The sequence below is a fragment of the Macaca nemestrina genome, chromosome 6 (assembly GCF_043159975.1).
Source record: "Macaca nemestrina isolate mMacNem1 chromosome 6, mMacNem.hap1, whole genome shotgun sequence".
NCBI classification, from domain to species: Eukaryota; Metazoa; Chordata; class Mammalia; order Primates; family Cercopithecidae; genus Macaca; species Macaca nemestrina.
This window is the reverse complement of record NC_092130.1, coordinates 823,826-840,427: the sequence shown is the minus strand read 5'-3', so window position 1 is coordinate 840,427 and position 16,602 is coordinate 823,826. Positions and strand designations below refer to the sequence as shown.

The window sequence follows — 16,602 nt, the reverse complement described above, 5'->3', positions numbered from 1 at the left end:
TGGGCAATCAGGCAAGAGGAAGAAGTAAAGGGTATTCAAATAGGAAGAGAGGAAGTCAAATTGTCTCTGTTTGCAGATGATAGGATTGCATGTTTAGAAAACCCCACCATCTCAGCCCCAAATCTCTTTAAGCTGATAAGCAACTTCAGCAAAGTCTCAGGATACAAAATCAATGTGCAAAAATCACAAGCATTTCTATACACTAGTAATACACAAACTGAGAGCCAAATCATGAGTGAACTCCCATTCAAAATTGCTAGAGAGAATAAAATACCTAGGAAATACCTGGGAATACAACTTACAAGAAATGTGAAGGACCTCTTCAAGGAGAATTACAAACCACTGCTCAAGGAAATAAGAGAGGACACAAACAAATGGAGAAAACATTCCATGCTCATGGATAGGAAGAGTCAATATTGTGAAAATGGCCATACTCCCTAAAGTAATTTATAGATTCAATGCTATTCCTATCAAACTACCATTGACTTTCTTCATAGAATTAGAAAAACTACTTTAAATTTCATATGGAACTTAAAAAAAGCCTGCATAGCCAAGACAATCCTAAGCAAAAAGAACAAAGCTGAAGGCATCACGCTACCTGACTTCAAACTATACTACAAGGCTACAGTAACCAAAACAGCATAGTACTGGTACCAAAACAGATGTCTACACCAATGGAACAGAACAGAAGCCTCAGAAATAACACCACACATCTGCAATCATCTGATCTTTGACAAACCTGTTCAAAAACAAGCAGTGGGGAAAGGATTCCCTATTTAGTAAATGGTGTTGGGAAAATTGGCTAGCCATATGCAGAAAACTGAAACTGGACTCCTTCCTTCTACCTTATTACAAAAATTAACTCAAGATGGATTAAAGGCTTAAACATAAAACCTAAAACCATAAAACCCCTAGAAGAAAACCTAGGCAATACTATTCAGGACATAGGCATGAACAAAGACTTCATGACTAAAACACCAAAAGCAATGGCAACAAAAGCCAAAATTGACAGATGGTATGTAGTTAAACTAAAGAGCTTCTGCACAGCAAAAGAAACAATCATCAGAGTGAACAGGTAACCTACAGAATGGGAGAAAATATTTGCAATCTATCCATCTGACAAGGGGCTAATATCCAGAATCTACAAAGAACTTAAACAAATTTACAAGAAAAAAACAAACAATCCCATCAAAAAGTGGGGGAAGGATATGAACACTTCTCAAAAGAAGACATTTATGCGGCCAACAAACATGAAGAAAAGCTCATCATCACTGGTCATTAGAGAAATGCAAATCAAAACCACAATGAGATACCATCTTGTGCCAGTTAGAATGGTGATCATTAAAAAGTCAGGAAATGACAGATGCTGAAGAGGATGTGGAGAAACAGGAATGTTTTTAGACTGTTTGTGGGAATGTAAATGGGTTCAACCATTGTGGAAGACAGTGTGGCGATTCCTCAAGGATCTAGAACCAGAAATACCATTTGACCCAGCAATCCCATTACTGGGTATATACTGAAAGGATTACAAATCATTCTACTATAAAGACACATTTACACATATGTTTATGTATACATTCATTATTGAATGATATCTGGTTGCATACATTCTTGGCAGTTATGAATAAGGCTGCCGTAAAGATTCATGTGTAATTTTTCATGTAGACATAAGTTTTCAAGTCATTTAGGTAAACAACAAGCAGCACAGTTGCTGGATTATGTGATAAGAGTATGTTTAATTTTGCAGGAAATTGCTGAACTGTCTTCTAGAATGACTGAACCATTTTGCATTCCTGTCAGCAATCGATGAGTGTTCCTGTTGCTCCACATCCTCACCAGCATTTGATGTTGTCAGTGTTCTAGATTTTAGACTAAATGTAGTGTTTTCATTTTGCCCTATTCTAGATGCTAACTTTTATTGTGATTTGGTCCCATCCTGTGAGTTGTTTTAAATTGTGTTATATAAGAATTTCTTAGTATATAGAGTTTCCTATGTTTTTGAATTTCTTTTTAATTTTAATTGCATTATGATTAGAGTGTGTTTATTTTGGTGGTTATCTGTGGAAATTTTCATTCTCATCTTGTTAAGTGGTGACTTTGTGAGTTTCTGTGTGCTTAAAAAGACTAGTTTCCTCATGCCTGAACGCCCTGGTACCTTTCCCAATATATCAGATGTTTAACACTAAGGATCTGTTTTATTTTAGAAAGTTATTTTTATCTGGACTCATGATTACAGTCCTGGTCCTGAACTCCAGACAATGGAGGGGTAAGCAAAATGACCTCAGACTGTGCCAGGAAATGTCAAGTCACCTGCTGTAGGCTACTACTAATGGAGCATGGCCTGTTTACTTGGACACCAAACTATCCAGTGCTAACATGATGTTCTTTCAGGACTAGATCCCATGGCCATACATCCCTGCCTGCCAGACTGGACCTGAAAATTATTTCCTCATCTCACATTCCTGTTTCACCCACACAGGGCATCGTTTTGACTCAGGACAAAGTTCATCTCCAATCTTATCCACACTATTTCTATCTTTGCTTTCTTGATAAGAGATAGACATTTATGTCCTGCCTATAAATGCAGTGGTTCAAAGTCTAGAGTCCCTATACTTCTGGCACATTACAGCCGTGTCTCGATGGGGGAGAATCTCAGAACAGTGCAGTTTGCCCTCCGCTCATGCAGAGCCTCTCCATGGCTTCCGTACCTTCAGCATTAGGCCAGTTCTCCTCTTCTCTCTAATCCATCCGTCACCTCTCCTGTCATCTGTTTCCATGCTGTGAGGTCCATTCACAGAACACATCCATGGCTCTCCTGCTCAGTTTGGTTCTGAGTCTCCTCAAGCTGGGATCAGGTAAGATTGATCTTTGTTTCCTCCTTATTAACTAATAGTTTGAGTTCTTTAGCTACGATGATTGCAGCATAATGGAACGAAGCCATCTTTGTTGTTTCTATTCCTTTGGCTTCTAGCCTCAGCCTGGGGAAGGATCAGGCACTGTGGAAACAATTATAGTAGCCCCCATAATGGAAACACGGGTGCTGAAGAGGCATCATGATTGTAGACGGGGACACAGCCAACGTGTTACGGTGAATACATTCCGTGTTGGTCCCAGATGGGCTAAGTGGTGTAGGCAGGGTTATTAGAGTACCAAGGTTGCTGACATAGATGTCCAGCTGGGAAGAGACACAGTTAGGATTTTTGGGGAAAAGACAACGTATCCAGCTAAAGACATGCTGAGTTAGGAATGTCTGTGGTACGAGACACGAGGGTGGAAGAAGGTGTACAGGTCTTGAGGTGGGAAATTAGCTGAAACCTGGCTTATTCTGGGAAGAAATCCACCCTTTCTCCTTCCACTTACTGTTAGCACGGAGCCTAGTATATAGGATGTTGAGTAATTGAATAAAATTCACAGAGGAAGCCTGAGGTTGGAGTAGAATGCTGTTGGCTACATGGTCAGTACCCAGCCACAGAAGATTCAGTTGACTGTGTTCACTTTCTGTCTGTGAAGGTTCATCCTGCCACCTGTCCACCTATATCTTTTTTGCTAAATGAAGCTAAGAAAACAGAAATAAGGGCAATCAAAACATAGAGCGTATTTCCTTAAAACAAAAACCCATATGTGTTACTAACAGGAGACGCTCTCATTTCGGTTTGTTTTCATTTATGTTCTGATGAGCTTCTTTGTGTCCCTTCTGTTTCTGGGTGAGGCAGCAGAGCATCCTGGAAATAATCTTGGAGACAGAAACATTTTATTTTTTAAAACTCTTATTTCATCTGCTTGCGAGCTTTATGGTTCACAGCTTCCTTAAGTGTCGGTTTGCTTATGATGACATGAAGATAAGTTCACAGTCCTGATGGGGCTGTGGTGAGGACTGCATGAGCTTGTGCATGTGGACTGCACACAGCTGCACTGGTGCTTGGCATGTTGCAACAACAGCCAGTCTTGTTCCTTTCTTATTTTCAAGGGAAGGAAGTGGAAGGAGTGAAAGGAGATGTTATAGGCAAGAGAGATGACAGCAGCAAAGGCTGGCCGGAGAAGCAGAGGTACCCTGGAAAATGTTTCCTTGCCTCGAGAGCCCCACACAGCCCTGAAGGCAGCATCCATAGCAGCCCAGCTGGCACAGGCTGGGTCCCAAAACCTGACCTAAGACGAGGGCCTTCCTACCAGTGATTGTTGAGCAGGTGATTCTGCAAAACAAAGTGAGGGAGTGCAGAGAGTGAAGCCAGTGGAGGGGAAGCCATAGAGGTGCACTAATGAGCAGGTTGCTGCGGTGGCAACTGGGACCCAGTCCCACTGGGACCTTTGGAGGAATCTGCTCAGAGTCATTCCAACTTCTACTGTCTCCTTTCCCCACTGGGTGAGATGTGCCCTGGGACTGTTAAAATCTCAAACCTTCGAGCTGCCTTGTGCCAGGGTTAAGTAGGTTCCAAAGGTTGCAGGAAGCCCTCAGCAGAGAGGCAGAGGTCAGGCTCCAGGGGCGGAGCTGTCAGCAGGCAGGCAAATGCCCATCCCATTCCAGGGGGACTCAGGGTTGGGTGGTGAGGAGCAGGGCCTCAACATCTGCTACACCAGGTCAGCAGCTGGTCAGACATCAGGCTGCAAAGTCACACCTCACTTAAATAATACTCTTAAAGATGCACGAGTGAAATACCTTTCAGCAAGATTTATAAAATGTAATTAACCAAAAAAAATTAAGTGCCAGAATTAAAAATATCCACTTACCTAGAAATTCACATATGTAATCCACCTTGCCTCTGATGCACATGCAGACACCACACACAGGTAGATCCATATACCATAAGTGGATACTTGTGAATGAATCAAGAGACACTGCCAATCAAAGGGGTGGGTACTTAGTAGGTGAAGGGAGTGGGCCTCCATAGTTTGTGGTCTCTAAGAAGCAATGTAATCCTTACAGGGTAGTAAGAGTGATTTACACCAGGAAAATTATTCAAATGATTGTTAAACAGATGAGCAAGTACGAAAGGAAATGGGGCTCGCCGTTCACATGAGTAAGTTGTTTGTGGAGCCTGTTCTGTGTGACGGGCTCTGTGCTGAACAAGTGGGTACTATGCTGAGCAAGAAAATCAGGCCCTGTCCCCACAGAGCCAAGAGCTGTGCAGGGGGGGCACACAGAAAACATGTAATTGTCACACTTGAAGCAAGACAATGAAGAAAGTTTCAAAAGTGAGGTGAGGACATACGTGTACTAAGAATTTTTTTTACAAAAATGAAGGCAAGATATGTTGACTAAGCACTAGATGAAGCACCATTCAGTGCTAAAGTAAAAAGGAAAAAATTACTACACAAGTGCAAAAGGTACATGCTACAGAAAATGTAAGTCACACATGAATGTGCCAAAGAACAAATTTACAGAAAATAAATGGCAAAATCTTGTTGCAGTGCCATAGCATGTCTTTCAGAACTTGGCAGAACAAGTAGATTTCCAAAAAAACTAAGGAAGTACAAATAATTGTGTGCGCCATGGGCAGAAATGAAATATTCCATAGTTGCCATAAAACATTGGTGTAATATTGTGTTTGAAGGAAACCTTAACAAATTGCCCCAGATTGGAGACTTTATGGCCCACACTCTTCTCTAGGTCAATAGAAAGACGTCAACTTTGGTTTTTAGCAAGGAAGATGGAAAAGGGGATGTTTGGTTTTTTTTTTTTTTTTTTTTAATTGAAGCAAATGGGCAGATGGGAGATTATGTGACAATAGAATCTCCTGGAATCAAAGGTTCTACTTTCAGAAAGAGACTTTTTCCTCGGGATAACATGGTTTTCTCATCTTGAAAATAAAAATGTTAATAATTCACATTTCTGCAGGCGTTCCTCAAGACCGAATGAGGTACCTGACGTGGACATGGTTTGTCAAATGTAAGGAGATATACAAATGCGAGTCACTGGCTTTAGAAATAGGATTGTGATGAATGTTTCTCCCTGATGCACATCTCCAGTCCAGCCCAGTGGAGCCCTGAGTAGGTCACACTATAAAGGGTTTTGATTGTTTATCTTTTGTATTTCTTCCCACAGGGCAGTGGCAGGTGTTTGGGCCAAACAAGGCTGTCCAGGCTTTGGTGGGGGAGGACGCTGCGTTCTCCTGTTTCCTGTCGCCTAAGACCAACGCAGAGGCCATGGAAGTGCGGTTCTTCAGGGGCCAGCGCTTTAGCGTGGTCCACCTCTACAGGGATGGGAAGGACCAGCCATTTATGCAGATGCCACAGTATCAAGGCAGGACAAAATTGGTGAAGGATTCTATTGCAGGGGGGCGCCTCTCTCTGAGGCTGGAAAACATTACTGTGTTGGATGCCGGCCTCTACGGGTGCTGGATTGGCTCCCAGTCTTCTTACTACCAGGAGGCCACCTGGGAGCTGCAGGTGTCAGGTCAGTTTCATTTCCCAGAACTTCGCTGTCCCAGAGAACCATCCTGGGCTTGGCGAGTGGTTTGTTCAATAAGGAAATTTTAAAATTTCAGGTCATTTAGTCAGAAGGCGGCACTCTATACTGCAAGTTCCTTCTGTCTTATATGTATAGTTCTATGTATTTTATCACACGTTTAAAGTCATGTAACCACCATCACATCAAGGTACAGAACTACCCCACCATCACAAAGATCTCCCTCTGCCACCCCGTTATGGTCACACCCACCCCTTCTCAGCCCCTGGCTGGGGTTTTCCATCTCCCTGATGTTGTAATTTCAAGAATGTTACATACACAGCTTCACACCACAGGTGACCTTTTGAGACTGACTTTTTAAATTCAGCATAATGCTCTTGCGATCTATCCAAATTATTACTTATATCAATACTTTCTTTTTTTCCCCACTGTCAAAACGTAGTTTTCCTTATGAAAATTTACTTTTAAATTAACAAATAAAAATTCCTGCTCCCTTGTCCTACAGATTTTTTGTTTATCTGATACAGCAGGGAGCGAATGTCAGCTCCAGGAAGCTGTGACTTCCCCTGACAATTAATCACTGAATGCTCGGCGTTAACTTGACCATACTTCCATAGTCACACCCTTCACAGTGAAATTTATTTGATGGGGCAGGGTGCAGTGGCTCAGGCCTGTAATCCCAACACTTTGAGAGGCTGAGGCAGGAGGATTGCTTGAGTCTAGGAGCTCGAGACCAGCCTGGGCATATGGCAAGACCTCATCTCTGTTAAAAAAAAAAAAAAAAAAGAAGAACAAAAAGAAGGAAAAAAAAGAAATTGGTTGTTTACAGTTGTGCGTTGAGTTGTGAAGAATCTGTCTCCTGATTACAAACCTGTCAGTGGGGCTGCTCTGATGCGAGTGGATTATCAGAACTTATGAACAGCAGTGTCACTAAAATTGGTATACAACTCCCCACTGCTAAATTTGACTAACTTAAAAAAATTAGAAAAATCCACTATGAGTGATATTTCAGGCCTGACCATGGGCAATTTTCAAAAGCGTTTCCTGGAAGGCCTCCTCCTCGTAGTGGACTTGGAGTACAGCCAATGCTTTGCAATCTGAGGAGAGTTTCAGGTGAGCCCTCAGGCCCCTCCAAGCTGTCCTGGTCTTTACATATTTGCATTTCTAGCCCAAGCATTTTAATTCTCAGGATTTCAGGCCTTGGGCAGGACTTTCAAGTGCCTTGTATCAAGGAGGAGAATGTGGGGTCCTAACGGGAAAAGGAGTCAGGCTGGTGGGACCAGGTGAAAGCAAAAAAAACCCAAAAAAACAAAAAAAAAAAAAAAAAAGGAAATAAACTATAAACATGCCTTTCTTCATGTCTAGAAAATTTAAACAAAAGAGACAGCAGAGAAGCTACATGTCTGCCTTTCTTTGTCGTCCTGGACATACAGTCCAGGATATATGGCCCAGAACATTTGGCCTTTCTGCCCAGATAACATACATAACTCACAGACTTCCTGCCTATCACCAAACACCTCAATTTATCAAACATCCCAGCTGACAAAAGAATATAAGTTAGGCTCCTCGCCACCTTGGCGTTATCAATCAGCCCAAGTTCCATTCTATAAAATCTCCAACGAGCCTTTTTTTTCTTGCAGTTAGCTTCCCTCATGCTAACTTGCCCACTGCCTTCCTTGCAACGTATTTTCCCACTTTCTCTAATAAATCTGCCTTTCTCTACCGGCAACCAGCTTGGTAAATCCTTTTACTCCCAGCCGCTGGCTGTCATTCCTCCGTGACAGAAAAGGCAAACTCCAAGACACTTTTCTCTACTCTGTCTTAGTATCCAGTATCTTACACCCTAATTCCTCCGCCCTACACCCCCTTCCTGAGCTCCGGATTCATAGAGCTGCGAAGCCTTTTGTTCAGCCCTCCGTCAATAGTGAGTCAGCCCCACACGTGCGATGATCCATCTGCCCCTCAACTGGAATATTCCATTTCATGGGGGAGGATGAAACAGGGAGGAGTTGGCATCTTCCTCGGTTTACCTCTTGCTTGTACTTTTGTAGCAACTGATCAGAGGCTTCACTATTATTTTAATTTGGATCATCGTTCCTTTGGTCTGTTACTCCTACACCTGGCGGCTCAGCTCTCTCTCTACTTTAGTAGCTGAGCTCCTGAAAAGTTTCTCATCAGAAGCAGTTCTGTCTTACTTCATCATAACTGGTGCCTAGGAATAGCGACGCATATACAGTAGTTGCTAAAAAATGGCAAATGAAAAAAAGGCCTTGGGAAGGCTTTTGCCAAAGGTCGTGGTTTCAGTGTTTGTGTGTGTAAGAGAGAATGGGTGGGGGTGGACTGACGGTTTCAGTGTGTGTGTGAGAGAGAATGGGTGGTCGCAGTTTCAGTGTTTGTGTGTGTAAGAGAGAATGGGTGGGGGTGGACTGACGGTTTCAGTGTTTGTGTGTGTGAGAGAGAATGGGTGGGGCGTGGACTGACGGTTTCAGTGTTTGTGTGTGTGAGAGAGAATGGGTGGGGGGTGGACTGACGGTTTCAGTGTTTGTGTGTGTAAGAGAGAATGGGTGGGGGGTGGACTGACGGTTTCAGAGAGAGAATGGGTGGGGGGTGGACTGACGGTTTCAGTGTGTGTGTAAGAGAGAATGGGTGGGAGGTGGACTGATGGTTTCAGTGTTTGTGTGTGTGAGAGAGAATGGGTGGTCGTGGTTTCAGTGTGTGTGTGTGTGTGAGAGAGAATGGGTGGGGGGTGGACTGACAGTTTCAGAGAGAGAATGGGTGGGAGGTGGACTGACGGTTTCAGTGTGTGTGTGTGAGAGAGAATGGGTGGGGGGGTGGACTGACGGTTTCAGGGAGAGATTGGGTGGGGGGTGGACTGACGGTTTCAGTGTGTGTGTGTGTGAGAGAGAATGGGTGGTCGCGGTTTCAGTGTTTGTGTGTGTAAGAGAGAATGGGTGGAGGTGGACTGACGGTTTCAGTGTGTGTGTGTAAGAGAGAATGGGTGGGGGGTGGACTGACGGTTTCAGTGTTTGTGTGTGTGAGAGAGAATGGGTGGAGGTGGACTGACGGTTTCAGTGTTTGTGTGTGTGAGAGAGAACGGGTGGGGGGTGGACTGATGGTTTCAGTGTTTGTGTGTGTGAGAGAGAATGGGTGGGGCGTGGACTGACGGTTTCAGTGTTTGTGTGTGTGAGAGAGAATGGGTGGGGGGTGGACTGACGGTTTCAGTGTGTGTGTAAGAGAGAATGGGCGGGAGGTGGACTGACGGTTTCAGTGTGTGTGTGTGTAAGAGAGAATGGGTGGGGGTTGGATTGACGGTTTCAGTGTTTGTGTGAGTAAGAGAGAATGGGTGGGGGGTGGACTGACGGTTTCAGTGTTTGTGTGTGTGAGAGAGAACAGGTGGGGGGTGGACTGACGGTTTCAGTGTGTGTGTTTGAGAGAGAATGGGTGGGGGGTGGACTGACGGTTTCAGTGTGTGTGTGAGAGAGAATGGGCGGGAGGTGGACTGACGGTTTCAGTGTGTGTGTGAGAGAGAACAGGTGGGGGGTGGACTGACGGTTTCAGTGTGTGTGTGTGAGAGAATGGGCGGGAGGTGGACTGACGGTTTCAGTGTGTGTGTGTAAGAGAGAATGGGTGGGGGGTGGACTGACGGTTTCATTGTGTGTGTGTGAGAGAGAATGGGTGGGGGGTGGACTGACGGTTTCAGGGAGAGATTGGGTGGGGGGTGGACTGACGGTTTCAGTGTGTGTGTGTGTGAGAGAGAATGGGTGGGGGGTGGACTGACGGTTTCAGTGTTTGTGTGTGTGAGAGAGAACGGGTGGGGGGTGGACTGATGGTTTCAGTGTTTGTGTGTGTGAGAGACAATGGGCGGGGGGTGGACTGACGGTTTCAGTGTGTGTGTGTGAGAGAGAATGGGTGGGGGGTGGACTGACGGTTTCAGTGTTTGTGTGTGTGAGAGAGAATGGGTGGGGGGTGGACTGACGGTTTCAGTGTGTGTGTGTGTAAGAGAGAACGGGTGGGGGTGGACTGACGGTTTCAGTGTTTGTGTGTGTGAGAGAGAATGGGCGGGGGGTGGACTGATGGTTTCAGTGTGTGTGTGTGAGAGAGAATGAGTGGGGGTGGACTGACGGTTTCAGTGTTTGTGTGTGTGAGAGAGAATGGGCAGGGGGTGGACTGACGGTTTCAGTGTGTGTGTGTGTGAAAGAGAATGGGTGGGGGGTGGACTGACGGTTTCAGTGTTTGTGTGTGTGAGAGAGAATGGGTGGGGGGTGGACTGACGGTTTCAGTGTTTGTGAGAGAGAATGGGTGGGGGGTGGACTGACGGTTTCAGTGTTTGTGAGAGAGAATGGGTGGGGGGTGGACTGACGGTTTCAGTGTTTGTGAGAGAGAATGGGTGGAGGTGGACTGACGGTTTCAGTGTGTGTGTAAGAGAGAATGGGTGGGGGGTGGTTGCAGTTTCAGTGTGTGTGTGAGAGAGAACGGGTGGGGGTGGACTGACGGTTTCATGTGTGTGAGAGAGAATGGGTGGGGGTGGACTGACGGTTTCAGTGTTTGTGTGTGAGAGAGAATGGGTGGGGGGTGGACTGACGGTTTCATGTGTGTGAGAGAGAATGGGTGGGGGTGGACTGACGGTTTCAGTGTATGTGTGTAAGAGAGAATGGGTGGGGGTGGACTGACGGTTTCAGTGTGTGTGTGTGAGAGAGAATGAGTGGGGGTGGACTGACGGTTTCAGTGTTTGTGTGTGTGAGAGAGAATGGGTGGGGGGTGGACTGACGGTTTCAGTGTTTGTGAGAGAGAATGGGTGGGGGGTGGACTGACGGTTTCAGTGTTTGTGAGAGAGAATGGGTGGGGGGTGGACTGACGGTTTCAGTGTGTGTGTGTGAGAGAGAATGGGTGGGGGGTGGACTGACGGTTTCATGTGTGTGAGAGAGAATGGGTGGGGGTGGACTGACGGTTTCAGTGTATGTGTGTAAGAGAGAATGGGTGGGGGTGGACTGACGGTTTCAGTGTGTGTGTGTGAGAGAGAATGGGTGGGGGTGGACTGACGGTTTCATGTGTGTGAGAGAGAATGGGTGGGGGTGGACTGACGGTTTCAGTGTGTGAGAGAGAATGGGTGGGGGGTGGACTGACGGTTTCAGTGTGTGTGTGTGAGAGAATGGGTGGGGGGTGGACTGACGGTTTCAGTGTGTGTAAGAGAGAATGGGCGGGGGGTGGTCGCGGTTTCAGTGTGTGTGTGTGTGAGAGAGAATGGGTGGGGGGTGGACTGACGGTTTCAGTGTGTGTAAGAGAGAATGGGCGGGGGGTGGTCGCGGTTTCAGTGTGTGTGTGAGAGAGAATGGGTGGGGGGTGGACTGACGGTTTCAGTGTTTGTGAGAGAGAATGGGTGGGGGGTGGACTGACGGTTTCAGTGTTTGTGAGAGAGAATGGGTGGGGGTGGACTGACGGTTTCAGTGTGTGTGTGTGAGAGAGAATGGGTGGGGGTGGACTGACGGTTTCATGTGTGTGAGAGAGAATGGGTGGGGGTGGACTGACGGTTTCAGTGTGTGAGAGAGAATGGGTGGGGGGTGGACTGACGGTTTCAGTGTGTGTGTGTGAGAGAATGGGTGGGGGGTGGACTGACGGTTTCAGTGTGTGTAAGAGAGAATGGGCGGGGGGTGGTCGCGGTTTCAGTGTGTGTGTGTGTGAGAGAGAATGGGTGGGGGGTGGACTGACGGTTTCAGTGTGTGTAAGAGAGAATGGGCGGGGGGTGGTCGCGGTTTCAGTGTGTGTGTGAGAGAGAATGGGTGGGGGGTGGACTGACGGTTTCAGTGTTTGTGAGAGAGAATGGGTGGGGGGTGGACTGACGGTTTCAGTGTTTGTGAGAGAGAATGGGTGGGGGGTGGACTGACGGTTTCAGTGTGTGTGTGTGAGAGAGAATGGGTGGGGGGTGGACTGACGGTTTCATGTGTGTGAGAGAGAATGGGTGGGGGTGGACTGACGGTTTCAGTGTGTGTGTGTAAGAGAGAATGGGTGGGGGTGGACTGACGGTTTCAGTGTGTGTGTGTGTGTAAGAGAGAATGGGTGGGGGTGGACTGACGGTTTCAGTGTTTGTGTGTGAGAGAGAATGGGTGGGGGGTGGACTGACGGTTTCATGTGTGTGAGAGAGAATGGGTGGGGGTGGACTGACGGTTTCAGTGTATGTGTGTAAGAGAGAATGGGTGGGGGTGGACTGACGGTTTCAGTGTGTGTGTGTGAGAGAGAATGAGTGGGGGTGGACTGACGGTTTCAGTGTTTGTGTGTGTGAGAGAGAATGGGTGGGGGGTGGACTGACGGTTTCAGTGTTTGTGAGAGAGAATGGGTGGGGGGTGGACTGACGGTTTCAGTGTTTGTGAGAGAGAATGGGTGGGGGGTGGACTGACGGTTTCAGTGTGTGTGTGTGAGAGAGAATGGGTGGGGGGTGGACTGACGGTTTCATGTGTGTGAGAGAGAATGGGTGGGGGTGGACTGACGGTTTCAGTGTATGTGTGTAAGAGAGAATGGGTGGGGGTGGACTGACGGTTTCAGTGTGTGTGTGTGAGAGAGAATGGGTGGGGGTGGACTGACGGTTTCATGTGTGTGAGAGAGAATGGGTGGGGGTGGACTGACGGTTTCAGTGTGTGTGTGTGTAAGAGAGAATGGGTGGGGGTTGGATTGACGGTTTCAGTGTTTGTGTGTGTAAGAGAGAATGGGTGGGGGTTGGATTGACGGTTTCAGTGTTTGTGTGTGTAAGAGAGAATGGGTGGGGGGTGGACTGACGGTTTCAGAGAGAGAATGGGTGGGGGGTGGACTGACGGTTTCAGTGTGTGTGTAAGAGAGAATGGGCGGGAGGTGGACTGATGGTTTCAGTGTTTGTGTGTGTGAGAGAGAATGGGTGGTCGTGGTTTCAGTGTGTGTGTGTGTGTGAGAGAGAATGGGTGGGGGGTGGACTGACAGTTTCAGAGAGAGAATGGGTGGGAGGTGGACTGACGGTTTCAGTGTGTGTGTGTGAGAGAGAATGGGTGGGGGGGTGGACTGACGGTTTCAGGGAGAGATTGGGTGGGGGGTGGACTGACGGTTTCAGTGTGTGTGTGTGTGAGAGAGAATGGGTGGTCGCGGTTTCAGTGTTTGTGTGTGTAAGAGAGAATGGGTGGAGGTGGACTGACGGTTTCAGTGTGTGTGTGTGTAAGAGAGAATGGGTGGGGGGTGGACTGACGGTTTCAGTGTTTGTGTGTGTGAGAGAGAATGGGTGGAGGTGGACTGACGGTTTCAGTGTTTGTGTGTGTGAGAGAGAACGGGTGGGGGGTGGACTGATGGTTTCAGTGTTTGTGTGTGTGAGAGAGAATGGGTGGGGCGTGGACTGACGGTTTCAGTGTTTGTGTGTGTGAGAGAGAATGGGTGGGGGGTGGACTGACGGTTTCAGTGTGTGTGTAAGAGAGAATGGGCGGGAGGTGGACTGACGGTTTCAGTGTGTGTGTGTGTAAGAGAGAATGGGTGGGGGTTGGATTGACGGTTTCAGTGTTTGTGTGTGTAAGAGAGAATGGGTGGGGGGTGGACTGACGGTTTCAGTGTTTGTGTGTGTGAGAGAGAACAGGTGGGGGGTGGACTGACGGTTTCAGTGTGTGTGTTTGAGAGAGAATGGGTGGGGGGTGGACTGACGGTTTCAGTGTGTGTGTGAGAGAGAATGGGCGGGAGGTGGACTGACGGTTTCAGTGTTTGTGTGTGTGAGAGAGAACAGGTGGGGGGTGGACTGACGGTTTCAGTGTGTGTGTGTGAGAGAATGGGCGGGAGGTGGACTTACGGTTTCAGTGTGTGTGTGTAAGAGAGAATGGGTGGGGGGTGGACTGACGGTTTCATTGTGTGTGTGTGAGAGAGAATGGGTGGGGGGTGGACTGACGGTTTCAGGGAGAGATTGGGTGGGGGGTGGACTGACGGTTTCAGTGTGTGTGTGTGTGAGAGAGAATGGGTGGGGGGTGGACTGACGGTTTCAGTGTTTGTGTGTGTGAGAGAGAACGGGTGGGGGGTGGACTGATGGTTTCAGTGTTTGTGTGTGTGAGAGAGAATGGGCGGGGGGTGGACTGACGGTTTCAGTGTGTGTGTGTGAGAGAGAATGGGTGGGGGGTGGACTGACGGTTTCAGTGTTTGTGTGTGTGAGAGAGAATGGGTGGGGGGTGGACTGACGGTTTCAGTGTGTGTGTGTGTAAGAGAGAACGGGTGGGGGTGGACTGACGGTTTCAGTGTTTGTGTGTGTGAGAGAGAATGGGCGGGGGGTGGACTGATGGTTTCAGTGTGTGTGTGTGAGAGAGAATGAGTGGGGGTGGACTGACGGTTTCAGTGTTTGTGTGTGTGAGAGAGAATGGGCAGGGGGTGGACTGACGGTTTCAGTGTGTGTGTGTGTGAGAGAGAATGGGTGGGGGGTGGACTGACGGTTTCAGTGTTTGTGTGTGTGAGAGAGAATGGGTGGGGGGTGGACTGACGGTTTCAGTGTTTGTGAGAGAGAATGGGTGGGGGGTGGACTGACGGTTTCAGTGTTTGTGAGAGAGAATGGGTGGGGGGTGGACTGACGGTTTCAGTGTGTGTGTAAGAGAGAATGGGTGGGGGGTGGTTGCAGTTTCAGTGTGTGTGTGAGAGAGAACGGGTGGGGGTGGACTGACGGTTTCATGTGTGTGAGAGAGAATGGGTGGGGGTGGACTGACGGTTTCAGTGTTTGTGTGTAAGAGAGAATGGGTGGGGGTGGACTGACGGTTTCAGTGTGTGTGTGTGTAAGAGAGAATGGGTGGGGGTGGACTGACGGTTTCAGTGTGTGTGTGTGTAAGAGAGAATGGGTGGGGGTGGACTGACGGTTTCAGTGTGTGTGTGTGTGTAAGAGAGAATGGGTGGGGGTGGACTTACGGTTTCAGTGTTTGTGTGTGAGAGAGAATGGGTGGGGGGTGGACTGACGGTTTCATGTGTGTGAGAGAGAATGGGTGGGGGTGGACTGACGGTTTCAGTGTATGTGTGTAAGAGAGAATGGGTGGGGGTGGACTGACGGTTTCAGTGTGTGTGTGTGAGAGAGAATGAGTGGGGGTGGACTGACGGTTTCAGTGTTTGTGTGTGTGAGAGAGAATGGGTGGGGGGTGGACTGACGGTTTCAGTGTTTGTGAGAGAGAATGGGTGGGGGGTGGACTGACGGTTTCAGTGTTTGTGAGAGAGAATGGGTGGGGGGTGGACTGACGGTTTCAGTGTGTGTGTGTGAGAGAGAATGGGTGGGGGGTGGACTGACGGTTTCATGTGTGTGAGAGAGAATGGGTGGGGGTGGACTGACGGTTTCAGTGTATGTGTGTAAGAGAGAATGGGTGGGGGTGGACTGACGGTTTCAGTGTGTGTGTGTGAGAGAGAATGGGTGGGGGTGGACTGACGGTTTCATGTGTGTGAGAGAGAATGGGTGGGGGTGGACTGACGGTTTCAGTGTGTGAGAGAGAATGGGTGGGGGGTGGACTGACGGTTTCAGTGTGTGTGTGTGAGAGAATGGGTGGGGGGTGGACTGACGGTTTCAGTGTGTGTAAGAGAGAATGGGCGGGGGGTGGTCGCGGTTTCAGTGTGTGTGTGTGTGAGAGAGAATGGGTGGGGGGTGGACTGACGGTTTCAGTGTGTGTAAGAGAGAATGGGCGGGGGGTGGTCGCGGTTTCAGTGTGTGTGTGAGAGAGAATGGGTGGGGGGTGGACTGACGGTTTCAGTGTTTGTGAGAGAGAATGGGTGGGGGGTGGACTGACGGTTTCAGTGTTTGTGAGAGAGAATGGGTGGGGGGTGGACTGACGGTTTCAGTGTGTGTGTGTGAGAGAGAATGGGTGGGGGGTGGACTGACGGTTTCATGTGTGTGAGAGAGAATGGGTGGGGGTGGACTGACGGTTTCAGTGTGTGTGTGTAAGAGAGAATGGGTGGGGGTGGACTGACGGTTTCAGTGTGTGTGTGTGTGTAAGAGAGAATGGGTGGGGGTGGACTGACGGTTTCAGTGTTTGTGTGTGAGAGAGAATGGGTGGGGGGTGGACTGACGGTTTCATGTGTGTGAGAGAGAATGGGTGGGGGTGGACTGACGGTTTCAGTGTATGTGTGTAAGAGAGAATGGGTGGGGGTGGACTGACGGTTTCAGTGTGTGTGTGTGAGAGAGAATGAGTGGGGGTGGACTGACGGTTTCAGTGTTTGTGTGTGTGAGAGAGAATGGGTGGGGGGTG

General features: G+C 48.1%; 1 protein-coding gene across 2 annotated transcripts in view; it reads left to right on the top strand.

The window, feature by feature from the left end:
• LOC105483970 (butyrophilin-like protein 8) overlaps positions 1-16,602 on the top strand; it is an 89,563-nt gene that overhangs the window by 30,064 nt on the left and 42,897 nt on the right. The window contains exons 1-2 of one of the 2 annotated variants that reach the window (XM_071097958.1): positions 2,191-2,855; positions 6,041-6,391. In XM_071097958.1, coding sequence (XP_070954059.1) covers positions 2,807-2,855; positions 6,041-6,391 — 400 coding nt within the window. In that variant the 5' untranslated portion in view covers positions 2,191-2,806. Of the gene's footprint in view, positions 1-2,190; positions 2,856-6,040; positions 6,392-16,602 lie in introns of those variants that run through there. The other variant, XM_071097959.1, reaches the window with a different exon arrangement.